This window comes from Drosophila biarmipes, chromosome 2R, assembly GCF_025231255.1.
Source record: "Drosophila biarmipes strain raj3 chromosome 2R, RU_DBia_V1.1, whole genome shotgun sequence".
NCBI classification, from domain to species: Eukaryota; Metazoa; Arthropoda; class Insecta; order Diptera; family Drosophilidae; genus Drosophila; species Drosophila biarmipes.
The window spans coordinates 6,171,461-6,185,651 of NC_066615.1; the positions used below are offsets into that span (position 1 = coordinate 6,171,461).

General features: G+C 42.0%; 2 protein-coding genes across 9 annotated transcripts; both read left to right on the forward strand.

Moving 5' to 3' along the window:
• The first annotated feature begins 328 nt into the window (after positions 1-328).
• LOC108029417 (uncharacterized) lies at positions 329-3,786 on the forward strand. 6 transcript variants are annotated; one of them, XM_050887904.1, is made up of 5 exons: positions 329-471; positions 542-636; positions 686-842; positions 908-992; positions 1,112-1,159. In XM_050887904.1, the coding sequence occupies exons 1-4, from the start codon at positions 372-374 to the stop codon at positions 976-978; spliced, it is 423 nt and encodes a 140-aa protein (XP_050743861.1). In that variant the 5' UTR covers positions 329-371; the 3' UTR covers positions 979-992; positions 1,112-1,159. The 6 variants fall into 6 exon arrangements, with proteins under 6 accessions (XP_050743861.1, XP_050743863.1, XP_050743860.1 ...); XM_050887906.1 differs by having other exon boundaries at positions 686-834; positions 1,112-1,152; XM_050887903.1 differs by lacking the exon at positions 1,112-1,159 and having other exon boundaries at positions 908-1,016.
• Positions 1,197-2,700, forward strand: LOC122817733 (uncharacterized). 3 transcript variants are annotated; one of them, XM_044091969.2, is made up of 6 exons: positions 1,316-1,332; positions 1,406-1,533; positions 1,602-1,967; positions 2,030-2,228; positions 2,299-2,455; positions 2,520-2,700. In XM_044091969.2, the coding sequence occupies exons 4-6, from the start codon at positions 2,133-2,135 to the stop codon at positions 2,588-2,590; spliced, it is 324 nt and encodes a 107-aa protein (XP_043947904.1). In that variant the 5' UTR covers positions 1,316-1,332; positions 1,406-1,533; positions 1,602-1,967; positions 2,030-2,132; the 3' UTR covers positions 2,591-2,700. The 3 variants fall into 3 exon arrangements, with proteins under 3 accessions (XP_016957145.1, XP_050743859.1, XP_043947904.1); XM_017101656.3 differs by lacking the exon at positions 1,602-1,967 and having other exon boundaries at positions 1,197-1,332; positions 2,116-2,228; XM_050887902.1 differs by lacking the exon at positions 1,602-1,967 and having other exon boundaries at positions 1,197-1,332; positions 2,116-2,228; positions 2,302-2,455.
• Positions 3,787-14,191: the final 10,405 nt, after the last annotated feature.

Here is a 14,191-nt window from a genome sequence, read left to right on the forward strand (position 1 = left end):
CTGGAGTCAGGGAAATCCTGGCAGGATAGGGAAAGTCCTGCTGCCCCCCAAATGCAGTAACAGCCACAAGCTGTTGATTCAATTACCAATTCGTTTGATTAAAATTGCACATTCAATGTGGAAAAACAGTTCCCTTTTTTCCATATGGAGGGTATCTCTTGTGCTGCCAATTAAATTATCTGGAATATCAATGCAGCCGAAGGGACTTGGCGTTAAATGCCACATCAGTAGAGATCCCTAACTGCATTGCAAAGCAAATGTGGTTATGCTTAATAGTCTCTTTGACAACCAACCCGTCGCATCTTGTCTTCTTTACATTCCCTGTCTCCTTGATTTTTACATGAACAAATAATTGTTGTGAACCCAGAGAGATGTGCTGTAATGCAAGACCCCAGTACTGCTGCGTCGTTGTCGGAGTGGTGGCGATTGTTGCAGGGCTTCTGGATTCCGGATACAAAGTCTACCAACTAAGTAGTTATGATTAATCAAAACCAGTTTACGAAGAAGAATCGTGGTTATCCCACCTCGATTTGTTTTACAGGCACCCTTGGTACGAGTTACTTGGCCCTGGGAGTGGTGGTGGCCTGGATCCTCATCATCATGGCCGCAGTGCTCCTGATTGTTGGCGCTATTAAGGCAAGTAAGTGAGACATAAACTGAATCATTTCATTACCTTTTGTTTTAGAAAATCCGCTCTTTTTTGCTGATCTGGATATTAGTCACAGTGGTTTGCGGAGTTACTCTGATCATTTTAAAAATTATAATATACGCATGCTATTTTTCCAATAATCCTGATGTAGCCTACCACATATTCGGAGCCAGTTCCATAATACTGTTCGTATGTTAGTCAACTTAGTACTGGGTTTTCAGCACCACTCTAATGACAACAATATCTTTTACTTTTCAGTATTGCTGTTTTTATTCGTGTACTTCCCTTTTGCTTATAGGCGTGACCTGGAAGATGAGCTATACGAATAAATGTGGCTATTTAAGTAATAAAATAGGTTTCAGTGGTAGTTTTGAGTATGCAATAGTAGTAGTTTGGTTGAACTCTAACTAAGTTTATTTATAGTTATTTAGTAAGTTTGATGTAACTCTGTTTCGTTACAAGGTTAAAAAGAAGAACTTGTGTAAAAATATGTTTCTTGAAAATCCGCCATAATTGGTATCAATAAAATATTCTGGATTGTCAAAGGAAATCAAAGTGGAAAGGCATTTATTGTCAAGTAGGTCAGTAATTATTACCAAAAAACATATATATTTTTTACGTTTTTATGATTATACACTGTGTGTGTTTAATAAATAACAATCAAATCTGTAATAGAAATTATGGTAAATTATTTTAAAAAATATTTTATTGGCTTAGCACATTTTAAAATTTGTGCACACTTTGTCATCAATGCAGACATGGGAAACGGTTTCTTAAAAGTAAGATGTGCTTTAAAGTGAACCACCAGTACTGCTGCTACTTTATCGGAGTTCTGGCGATGATTTTGGGATTCCTGGAAGTGGCGTTCAAGTCCGAGCAGATAGGTAATGATGTTAATTAGTATATAATATATGGTAGTACTCTTTTATAAAAATATAATACTTTACTTTAGATTTGCAAAATACGTGCGCCTAATTGAACTGTTTCAGCGAGATTCCTAGTCGCTTTAAATTCTGATTAAGAAATCTGATCACCGTAAAAAGGACCTCAAATTCGAAAATAATTAGTCTTTTTAACAGAAATTGTATCGTCAAAATAGTTTTAAATTTTTTTTAAAGAAGTTATAAAAGAAACAGGGAAGAACGCTAAAGTGGAGTGCTTCTACTATCATAAGCCTGTTACTCAGCTTGGGGGAGCAAAAGGGAAGGGAGCAAAGCGATCTTGTAAAGCGCCACCTACTCGCTATTTCAACATATGTTTGCTATGTGGGCGGCTGCATTCATATTAATAGTAGTACCCCCGGTCATTATCTTCAATGGTATGGTAAATGTGGTAACTTTTTATCCCGATTGACCTTTGTTAGTTTTAATCTTTGTGTAGGACAAATTGGTTAGGATATTTTGCACTACCATTATTATTACATAGTGTAATTGGTGATTAAAAAAAAGGATCTGATTCTCTTTTAGCGGATTCGAATTGGAAGATGAATAGTTACTGGAATTCTATATTGTTGGCATGCGTCATATCCTGGGTCATGATTATGTTAGGCGCAGTTATTCTGATTGTTGGCGCTTTTTTGGTAAGTAATGCTAAAATGTATGTTTTCTATGTTATTTTATTTCCTATATTCTATTTCTTCCTTTATCTAGAAGGATCGAAGGTTGTTACTTGTCTGGATAATAGTCGCTCTGGTTTTCGGAGTGGGTCTGATTATTTTGAAAATAGTTATATTTACATGCTTCCTTTTTAAACATAATGAAGAAACCCATCAGCTCCTGTTTGGCAGTTTAACGATAGTTAACATATGTTAGTAATCTTAGGTTGTATTTTTAGTGGCAGTTTAATGACAACAATGTGTTTTAATTTTCAGTATTGGTATTTTTATTCGTCTACTATCCTTATGCATATAGGCACGAACTGGAAGATGAGCAATACGAATAAATTTTATTCAAAAGGCGTCTTAATTACTTTTGCTTGGAAAATCTGATATAGAAGTGTGGTAAACTAAATAATATAAACCAAAAAAAATAAATAAAAAATATTACAAACGACTTTTTACACTTACAAATTCTTGAGGGTTGAGTTTGGTGTGGAATCGTTGCTCCTGGCTCCTTCGCCAAGTTATTTCTTCAAAGGATGCAAGGCTCCATATGAAAATCCTGTACCATTCTTGTTCATTCGTATAAAATCTTCGTTTTTTTTATTTTTTTGAGATTGGTTGGGTCAAAAATTCTGAAAATATTAAATTTGAAAGGCACTTTTATGAATGCTAGTAAATCCAAGTTATCTTTGATTTAAATTGCAAAAGAATCGGTAAATAAATGAACTAAATTTCTATGTAATTAAGGCTTTAGGATAGCAATTCGGACCAGTTCTGTCCTTTTTGCGAAGGAATAATATGACCAACCGTGCAGCAACTTTGACTTTGCATACAGGAGTCATTTTCTCAGATCCATCTAATGTCCTTATACTCCTCGTCACTTTTGCAAATTAATTTACATATTGAAAAATATTGAAATGTGCTTGAGACGGCACCAAAAGCGTTTTTGCCTTATATTGGCATTAGTGACGATAACTTGGGGACTTGCTGAGGTAATATACGGTTATCACATTTTAAGTAAGTACACATAAAAGTAGAATACTCCAAAATTATCAGAAGCTTTTGTTTATTTATAGCCACGAAAGGTGTTAATAATTGGTTAATGGCGGCAATCGTGGCCTGGATTCCTGTTCTCATAGCATCGATTTTTCTGATTCTAGGCGCATTAAAAGCAAGTATTCGTATAGCAAATGGAAACATTTTACCCTTAATCCCATTTTATATTTTAGAAAATTCCTCGTTTGCTGCTGGTCTGGATAATAGTTTCATTGATATGCGGAATCGCTCTGATTATTATAAAGTCGGGACTATTGATATATTTGCATGATTGTTCTGCAACTAACGACATTCTGACAGCGCTGTTGAATATTATCTTTTTATGTTAGTCAACTTAAAATACTCTTTTCAATACGGTGCTATACGAATAACTATTTGTACTTTTCAGTGCTGGTCTATGTTTGGGCATTCTACCCTTATGCATACATGCGAGAAATGAAAGAACAACTTTTGGAATAAACTACTTACTTATTATACCGTCGACAGGACTTTTTTGTAGCACTGTTCTAGGGATAACTTTATTTACTGAGAGCTAAAAGGAATTTGTAATGGACTTTTCTTTAGGTGTAAAAGGAGTGTTAGTAATATTTTAATAAATATGTTTAATTAAAGCCCAGAAGTAAGATGACGAATGAACAATTTCAATATAATAAAGACGGCGCTTTAAGGTTCATCACTCGATATTTTGACTGCTGCACGCTTTCAGCTTTTTTTGAACCACTGCCTGCCAAGTGACCAGAGGATACGAATTTGCATAAAATAACAGAAGCAATAACAATGGGTGACAACAAATCAAAAGCGAATGGTAAACCAACCGCAAATAGAAAGTGAAAATCAAACACAAAACGCTACCGTTTATTTCTGTGCTTTCGTATCTCGGCATTTTCTGGCCGCTTTTCCAGGTTTTCGGTTTATTTGTCGGGGTCTAATTTAAATAAACATTTATTTGTACAAAGGCTTTAATACGTTTGGCAAATGACTTCCTGAACTGTGTGCAGCGAGTAGCAGGGTACCAGCCCAACTGCTGGCTGTTGCATAACCGGTGAGACAAATGCAGTGGATTATGAAATCCTTCGCTCACAGGCCCAAAATCCAGCTAAAAACACGAGCGGAGACGCCACCGACCTGGCAACAACCTGTCGCATTTTTAAAGCGATTAACGGCACGATTTCAGCCGCTGCCTGCCAGCATCACAGCAGCAACTGCAGCACACCAGCAGCACAGCAGCAGCAACACGGTGGCAAGGCTTCAGCATAAAAATTGAAATTGAAATGCTTTTGGCAGTGCCAACACTCTTGGCCTGCAGTTGGCCAACAAGACTCACTTCGATCGGGTATTGCCAACTCGACGATCCATATCTTATATTTAGGAAACGAATAAAGGATTATAAGCTCTAGACTGCAAGGAATGGTTATATTATTTGGCACACAATTTTCAAATAATTTTAGAAAATGTTAAGTGCGTATAACAACAAAGTAGTAAATTGCGCAATTTTATTAACATTTAAAGTGTATAAAATATTCAGTGCACTAGTTTAAGCATTTCCTTGGGCATTTCCTGTATTTTTTACGGGGTAATTCGTGTCTATAGTGCCGCATCGAAAACATTTGTAAATACCTACAAAGCGTTTCCAGCAATGGAACAAATACAAAATAGGCACCGCGGACGCGGCTGCAATTGGAAAATTGTGAAAAATAAAATAATATATTGTGCACAACACTTGCATACTTGGGCCTAAGCCATTGTTGCAGCGGTGCTGCGAGCTTCCCCTCCATTCCGTACAGTTCCACAATGAATGACCTATAAATAAAGTTGGCAGCCAAACAACTGGTCCCAGAAATGGCGAACAGCGTGAACTGTGCAATAAAGAAAAATAATGTGAATATAACAACCGCAAGAGCCAGATTTTCAATTGGTTTTCCAAACCTTTTGCTTTTCCATCGCACCCGTACTCCCGTTTTCCGATTGACTCTTGACCTTACCAGTTTTCAAATGGTTCCCTTTGTAAGTTGCTCTTGAGTGGGCAACCAAATAGTGGGGATAGCGAGTAAATAAATATGGGTGGCTTTAAGTGCCAAGCTATGACGGATTCTTTTTAAGCACGGCCAAGGGTTTGCTTTGATTTAATTCCATCCCGCAGAAACCCTTTATAACACTAGACAGATAAGCTGCCATCCGATGAGCTTTTGGAACTACAGCCTCTTGAGCTGCTCCGATACGGTACAGAATTCCTACCCGCACATCTCTCTGTGGCCCTGGAAAAAGCTTTTATCGGCTCCTATTACACACTTAAAGCAACGAAATTGTCACTTTAAATGCAGCGCAGGAACAGGGGCACCTTCAAGTGGATGGACACCTGAGCGGACGAGTGCTGTGGTTGCCCCACCGCAACATTGTTGCCAGAAAACCACCGTAACCCAAGCCGGGCGTACCCGCCCAGGACATCCAGGACGCCCAGGACATTCGGGACAGCATCCAGCCAGCGAGCGTAAGCTAACTCAACTTAAATAAATTTAATTTAATTACCAGTAAAAACCGCATGAGTAACTTCGGCCCGAGATGAGAGCTGAGCTGAGCACAGCAGACTGTCGTTATCCGGCGAACTGAGATGCGATGCCGAGTTGCACGTGGAAGTGGGGCACCTGGCAGGGCCCCTCCCCTGGGTTTATTTAGGAAATAACATTTTTGCGGCAACACATTTTTGGATTTTGTTACGGGGCTCGTGCCAGGATGCTGAGTGCTCCTCGCTCTCGGCCGCCCCGTTGAGGTCAACATGCATTTTATCATTTTAAATAGCAAAGTAGCAGCAGCTGGAGAGCACTCGACACTCGGCGATAAATAACCTTAATGTAGTGCCGGGTCACGGAGGGGTCGGGGCTGAGTGTGGGCCCTCGCCTCTCGCTTTGGTTACATGTTTAATTACGAGCTGCAAAATCTCAAAGCATACTTTCGGGCGGCGCTGAAAAAAGTGCTCGAGAAAGTGTAGTAGAAAAACGGGCTGCGGCGGGTGTTCGAGTGTGAGTGAGTGAGCGAGTGTCCGTGTGACTGTTTAACAACTGCGAGCGCCTGTGTTGGTGTGGCAAGGTCAAGTCGTCACTGCTCCCGATTATAATGCAAATTGGCCTCGCAGTGTTTGCTCATGTCGGCAAATACTTGAGCGGGCCGCAGCGGTCCTTGAGACATATTACCCACTCACCCACACCTGCGCAGCCACATGCACACAGGCGGCCTTTCCTAGAACGTGCCGCATCCTCGAAAGTATTTAGCTAGGGACTTGCGCTACGCCATCTTAAAGCGAAGGAAAATATTTTCTTGTTTGATATTCAAATTATTATTCGAGCGGAATTATTGAACACTTTCACAGGCATAATGGTCAACAAAGAAGATTTAATTAAATATAAAGAGTTTACAAATATGTTGTCATTAATGTATAAACTTTCAATCAGTATGTCTAACAAGCTCTTTTACGTTCCTACTGAATTATAAGCTATAGGCATTTATTATAAATGATTTATATTCTTTTTGCCAATATTTGTTGTTCAAATACAAAAACAAGGAACTCAAAACAAAAATGTGAGGCCTCAGATTAAAGTCTTTAAATTATTAACAAGAGTATTTGCGGGCCTAGCTTGCTATTAAATATTTGAGAATAAATGAAATAAATTGAAAGGACTGGCACTGCTGGGCAGATGAGTGCCAGATCTCGTTGTGTAATCGCCGCTTAAATGCATTTCATAAATCGTTTACCAGTCCAGCCTTGGGAAAATCCATTCATCGCCCTCGTGAGCCGTTGCCTGGTAACCTAGTTTAATAAATAAATCGCAGTTTTTTCGTGCCTTAGCCGCCGCCCGGCGATCCGTCCGCGTCCCTCCCCCAGGACTCCTGTGTCTTTTTGTCTTCGGCAAGTCATTCATGTGTGCAATCTGTGGGTGTGACTAATTCAATTACAACGCCCAATTGTGCATGCCTCCGCGCCCTGCACCTCTCTCCGTCCCCCGTCCCCCTACCCCCGCCCCCTTTTCACTCCGTGATTTTTCATTTCGTTTTCACGCTTTCACCGTGCATGTGCAGGTAGTATATACGGTATGGCGTGGTATGGCGAGGGATCTGTGAACGAGCATTACTTGGGCTTTGGATTGTCGACTGCGAGTCCGTATCCGAACCACGACCCACTCGTGGGTCGCTCTATGCGACGGGACATTCACGTTTCGTGTCACCCCGGGACTTAATTGTTTTTTGTCACACGAGTTATCCTTTTTGGGGCGTATCATGTTCGAAATTGAAATTAACTGACAGAGCGGCGGTGGTTGGGTAATGAACATGATTTGTGCAGTGCGAAATTCTGGCAGGGAGTGGGAGTGGTCCTAGTCGCAGTCGCAGTCACAGAATCGTTATGCCTCTGCCAATGGCCCTGCGAAGGTCTGGGAACCTAAGTAAACAAGAGTGGTTGGGCCTTTGACAGTCACGAAATGGGATTTGTTACACAAACAGTGTCGAAAAACATAAAAAGGAGAACCCACGTGACACAAGGAATATTGACTACGTCAATCAACTGGAAAACCATTAACTAATAGTGCACTGCTGACTGCCGAACCGAGTCCGCACTGTACCGGCTAGGGAAAGCCTCCAGCTGAACTGTGATAAACATAGAAGAAGCCCGGTGGCAACACCTTCGCAAAGCCCATTTTCCTGGGAGCCGTCGCCGCTAGCACTTCCCCATCATCATCGTCATTATGGGAATGCCTCCTGGTGGGACTATCGGCGGCCCAGCATCTTGATGATCGGAGCAGGAACCAGAGCCATTGCGAAACGTGATTTGTAGGGTCATCATTCAAAAGGCATCGACTACAAGCGCGGCGAGATCCCATCCCATCCGTCCGTCGCGGCGAAGGAGTGCAGGCCGGGCAGGGCCCAAGCCAGATCCCGACGATTCCGAGCAGCAGCCGAAAAGAAAATTAAAATGGTTATACATTCATGTAATTTAACGAAATTCAATTGAATGCCGAGTCACAACAACTGCCCGACCAGGGGCCAAACTAAACTAAAGCGAACTGAGCCGAGCTCCCAGTGCAGGTCGGCTCTGGATGCACAGGGAGAAAAGTGCCTGTTCTATCTAGGATTTTGTTTGTTAATTTGAATTTCTATATTTCTATTCTATATAACGAGGAGTGAAAGCAGGACAGTTATCTTTATTGTATTGTATTACTAACATTATATATAAGCAGTAGCCACTAGTTTAGTTTAACTTTTATTGGGTTTTAGTAGTTTAAGACTCTTTTGCTTGACATATATCAATAGAATCTATAGAATCTATATACGTAAATCTCTTCACTTAATTCTAAGAGTCAGCGGACTTCCTAGAACACTTATTAAAAATTTGTAAATTGTATTGTATTGTATTGTAAAGGGGATGTTGATGAAGTGAGCAAAACTTTTTCGAACTCACCACACATTTTCCCCAGTGCGGATACGCTGTCTGAGCCGATATTGCCGATGCCAAGCGTGAGATTATCGGCGATTGTATGCAGCGATGATGATGCTGATGAGGATGAGACCGCGGCTGGGACTGCAGTTTCGGCCTGGCCGAGCCGCCTTGGCCCTTGGCTCCCGTGAGTTGGCAGTGCACTCGAGTGCCGACTGCAGTCAAGTTCACTTTTCATGCCGGATAAGGGCCGGGGACTGGGGATCGGATCTCAGACCGCAGTGGCAGTCATTGACTCGGGTTATCGCACGCCAAAAACGACAAAACAGTTGCATGCCCAAACCCAGAGCCGCAGAGCCGAAGAGAGCCTAAGTTGTGGGCCAGAATATTGGCAAAGTCGCGTCCCAGGGCCCAGCGCTATCTGCATGCGATCAAATTTCCCGGGCTTCTGTTGCGGAGAGGCGGCGGCGATCATATTGAGCCCGCTTTTGACATTTTGGACACAATTTGAACCTTTTACTTTTTGGTACCAGTATGCGAGCACACGATTTCCAGCTTCGACTTGGGTTTCCAGGAATCGCGCGACTCCAATCGAAGCCCAACCATCCAGCCGAGCGGCTCTCCTCCGGCGTATGTTTTGTATTCGCCTGACATTGATTGAGAAATTGATTTAAAAATCGTTTTTGCTGCGCTGATTCTGATTCCGATTTCGGATCCAACTCGGCCCGATATGCAGATCCCGGCTGAGATTCGCATCTCTGGCAGGCGCTTCGCTGACTGATCCATTCAGCTAACTGGCCGTGAGTGCCCTTCAAATCGCTGAAGTTTTCGACATTTAACAGTTTTGATTTAAAAACTTTTCAGCTTAATTGAAAGCCCAGCGAAATCAATGTGTGCTCGGTCTGCGAATTCAGAAAGTGGCCTTTTGAGGAGTGCATTCACCTGCCAGCTGCATTTAATAGCTGAAGTTACATTTGAACTTGTGAATTGAGAGCAACTAACTTTTAAAATGTTAAAAAAAATCCATGCATTTGCTGCAACAGAGAATACAGGAAAATATTTGTGAATGTTTTTTATGAAACTCGAATGTTTTTATATATGTTTAGTGTTTTATTCATTCTTATGATGAACATTATTTTGAATGGCTACAGTTGAGATAGTTAAATTACTCTTTGAGAGACCGCCGCGGAATGGATCATTTAAATCGCAGTTGTGTTATCACAAGTAGTTCCCACAACAGTATCCAGAGCGGAAGGCTAACAGGCCGCATCCCATAACTCAAGCCATCAACGAGTATGATGAAAAGAGCGCAGATACATATCAAATGGAATATTTTGTTATGCTCATTAAGAACGAAAAGACCGCAGACAAAGCCGGACAATCAACACCCCGGCCCAAATAATTTATAATGTCTTAATTATTTCTTCAGCCTGGCCCGAGAGCAGGCCCAGCAAATTGTTTATGAAGTCGGCCAGCGGTGAACTAACATGGCAACACTTCCTCTTCTTGTCAAAAGGGGCGGGGTGGCAGGTCCAACTACGCCTCCGAAAATTATATGCAGCAGATTAGTGGACGTGATAATTCGTTCGACGCGCTGCTCCCTGGAAAACTTTGCTACCCGTTCCGGCCGAGTACCTCCAATAAGGCCCAGACCAGGCCCGAAAATAAACGAAGAAAATTACAGAAAAAACAGAGAGGGGCGGGTTTATATGAAAACACAATTTTTCCAGAGCGTCCAACTACTAAATTGAAAATTAACATATTTCGGCAGTAGATGCTATCGCACTTTGGGCTTGCATTTGTTTTGGGCAGAAAACAAAACACAGAGCAGAGGGCTGGCGAAGGGAAAGGAAAGAAAAAGACAGCAGCAGCAGCCAGCAAAGGTTAATTTAATTTTCCATTTTCCGGCCACTGCCAAGACAGAAGGAAATTTTTCATTTTTTAAATTGATGGCCGGAGTCGTCGGCTTCCTGTCTTGGCAATTGTCTTGGCACAAATCTCAAGCCCACCGCAAATTGAAACTACAACCAGCCATGGCCATTGTCCTTTGCGATTGAATAAGAATTATGCCAAGGATACCACACACTCAGTCGGATACCAGGGACAATTCCACGTAGATGCCTGTCAAGCCGTTTTGGAGCATTGTGATTAATGTGCTGCTCCTGCTGTTCCATCCGCATCCACTGCCTTTGTTGGCCGTCCTGCTGCTCCTTTTGGCCATTGTCTAGGGCTCTAGCCGTTTTGGCATGTTTGTCATTTGGGAAATTGTGCGGTGGCTCTAATGCCAAATACAAACGGGCTGCAGGTAGCCAGGGGAGTCGGCCACGACGGCTCCTAAATGTTCGATTCTGTTTCAGGCGGAGCTGAGTGGTTCGTCTAGACTGAAAGCCAATGAATTTGGGAAGAACCGATCTTGCAGGATATGTAATGTTTTTTTCAGCCACAAAAACTAGCTTAATAAGAACTGAAACAGAAGAACACAATGCTATAACTGTTTAAAAAATACGCGTTTCCCTTGAAAAGAAAAATTGGCTGCCCAACAATTTTTACTGTGGTTTTCAGAGATATTTTATGTTGAAATTGTTGTTTTGAAAAATTAAAGAAATTGTAGATAAATTTATACCAAAATAATGGACGATAAACGTAAATCGATGAACCTAAAACGAAATGTATAGTTTATTTATTTAAAAAAGTTTCATATTCGACAAGTTGTTGAAACTCAATCACTGTGGACGGCAGTCCACGAAGCGACGCACCAGGAGGGTGTGCGAAGACGACTACTATATATATACAAAGAAATTAAAATCTACAGTATTTGTCCCATTGCTACGAGTGAAACATCAGCTGTTTGATGTGTTTTTAGTAAAATAAAGTTAATATAATGGTTCATTGGAAGTGTTTCATATAAAGCGTGTTCAGAAATATATTTTAAAAACGTAATTTACCTCGACTCACAGTTTCCATGTCGAAGAGCGCCAATCGTATCCGAGGAAGTACTCGCTTTGGGTGTTTTTCCTGCTTGCTCACCCGTCATTAAGTCGAGCAGTCAGTCAGTCGCTAAGTCGCTTGACTGATGGCCGTTGCGCATGCGCGTCGAAGGCGGCCATCGCCGACATTGTAGTGCAGAGCTAAAAACGAGGTGGAAGGAGATGGGGTTGAGGATGGGGATGGGGCAACTCCTTGAAATGCAGCGACGCCGCTTTGGTGCAAAATGTTTGCAGCGAAACCTGCAATTACCATCGCCAGCTTTGATAGCTTCTTGCCGGCCACTTCGTGCCGCCTGGCCCTTCTCTCCTAGGCTCTGCAGGCATTTAGTCTTTGTTTCGACAGCATTTGGTGCCCTAGCCGACAGCGAAACCAGCAGGATGCAGTCCACTTCCCACTCCCAGTCAGAACTTGGGCCCTAGGAGCAGCTGGATCTGGAACTGGAGCTGCAGATGGAGATTCAGCCTGGTAGCTGGCCAGTTGATATGTTGTTGAGTACTTTTAATTTGCATGCTGTTAATGGTGTTGCTTCGTATTAGGCCAGGGCCAGTCGAAGGCAATTCAGCTTTGGTTTCACAGAAAGGAATTTTTAATCTTCCTTAGTATTTTTAGCATGCCATTTAGCTAGATAATTGTATTTCACTGTTATAATTTATTAAAATTTGAATAAATCAAATAAAGGTTGGTTTACAGATTTAAATTAAACTTCATTTTTATATGTTATCAAATCGACTGTTTCTTTTTCTGAGTGTAGAACTGCCTCATAGCCGGAGGATATAGAAATAATACGAATGCAAACTGGCATATTAATGGCAGGATTGCAATCGAACTACCTCAGTTCGGAGTAAAGTAAGCCAAGGTAAGGAGCAAGCGTCCCTTTACTACTCTGTACTATGTTGCTCCTCGCACAATCCACTGCCTTCCCCTCCCCAAGAAGCCCGTTAAATTAATCGCAAGGCTCTTTTCATTTGCCATTAACAGTTAACCCGCCTGGGGGGCATTATTTCACAGCAAACGGCCATCGAATTGCGAGCCGATCCCCTCGCTCTGACAGCCAGATTGCCGCTCTAATGGCCATATCCATGCCTATATGCACATGTCAGTTGGCCCAAAAAGATGCGGCAACGATAACCCAATGGGAATGACACAAGCTCGGGTCGGCGCAGCCGGGGGACGGCGAGAACAGAACAGAAATTGCAATTGAAGTTAATTTCAGCAAATTGCATGCCAAAATGTGTTAAAGGGAAGAAATTCCCAATCCGAGCGAGAGACCCGCAAAGGGAGCGAAGAAATGGCGATCGCAGCGCTAACTAACTGACTACTTTGGGCCACAAAATGCAGCAACAAGAGCAGCAGAAGCAGCCGAACGGGCAAAAAATTAAATTACAGGCTTAGTCTTCGATTCGAGAAGTATGGGAAGTGGGGAGCTCGAGGTCGCTTCCTCCTCACACAGAAAAAAAGAAGTGCCTTTGGTTACCACTTAAAATTCAAGTAACACTACATAGGTGGTAGAGCCCTCCTCAGACTTAAAAATGAGTTTCAGTTAACACATTTTGTAGTTGTAGATTTATGGACCAATTACCCAGTTACCCATAAGTAAAATAAGTTTCTTGGCCCTAATTTACATACGCTATTAGGTTAGAAACCTTGTAATCCAGAGCGACATCTATCATGTTTTCAGCATATACATTTTTGATGGAAGATATGGCTATTGGCTATTGCTATGCCGTTGAATTTAAATGGTCAGAAATAAAAACGTTCTAAATATTTTTTTAGTAAGCTTTACACTTTGTAAGCCATTGAGAACTAATAACTATAAATTAATAGCTAGTATTTATAAAAAAAACATAATTATAATGCAGTAATTGCTTTAAGTCTCCTTAGACTTGAATGTTAAATGCATAATAACCTTTAAGTGTGAGTATTAACTTTATTATTTTTGCCGTGCACAAAAGCCGGCATGAATGAGTGACCAGCCCAACTGACTGCCTGACTGACTAACTGAGTGAGTGAGCGGGCCGGCGAGTGAGTGAGTGACTGGCATGCCCCTGCGGATGGCCGTGGACGTGCAGCGGACGGTGGACAGCGGACCCGGCGGACGGGGCACCACTTAACTATCTGCGCTCGCGGTGCCCACCAGGCTCCGCCCACCGAGCTGCAGCCGACTTAGCCATTTCGAAGGCATCGGGGCGCGAGATTACTCACGCGAATGTAATTTGGCAATTGCTTATTAGCGCTAACGCGCCGCCGCCGACTCTGCGCCAAGATCCAAGCCATCGGCACAGTGGTGTTAGGAACCAGGAAAGTCAGAGTAATCTGAACCCTATAACCTATCAAAATTGCATTGTGCGATCCGGAAGAACCGCGTTTTGCATATCCTCAGCGACAAAAATAGCATTGGATTGAGAAAAATATTTCTGCAGATAGAGGATAGTTTTTTATTCAAAAGTATAAGTTCTCTTTGAAAAAAAATTTAAGC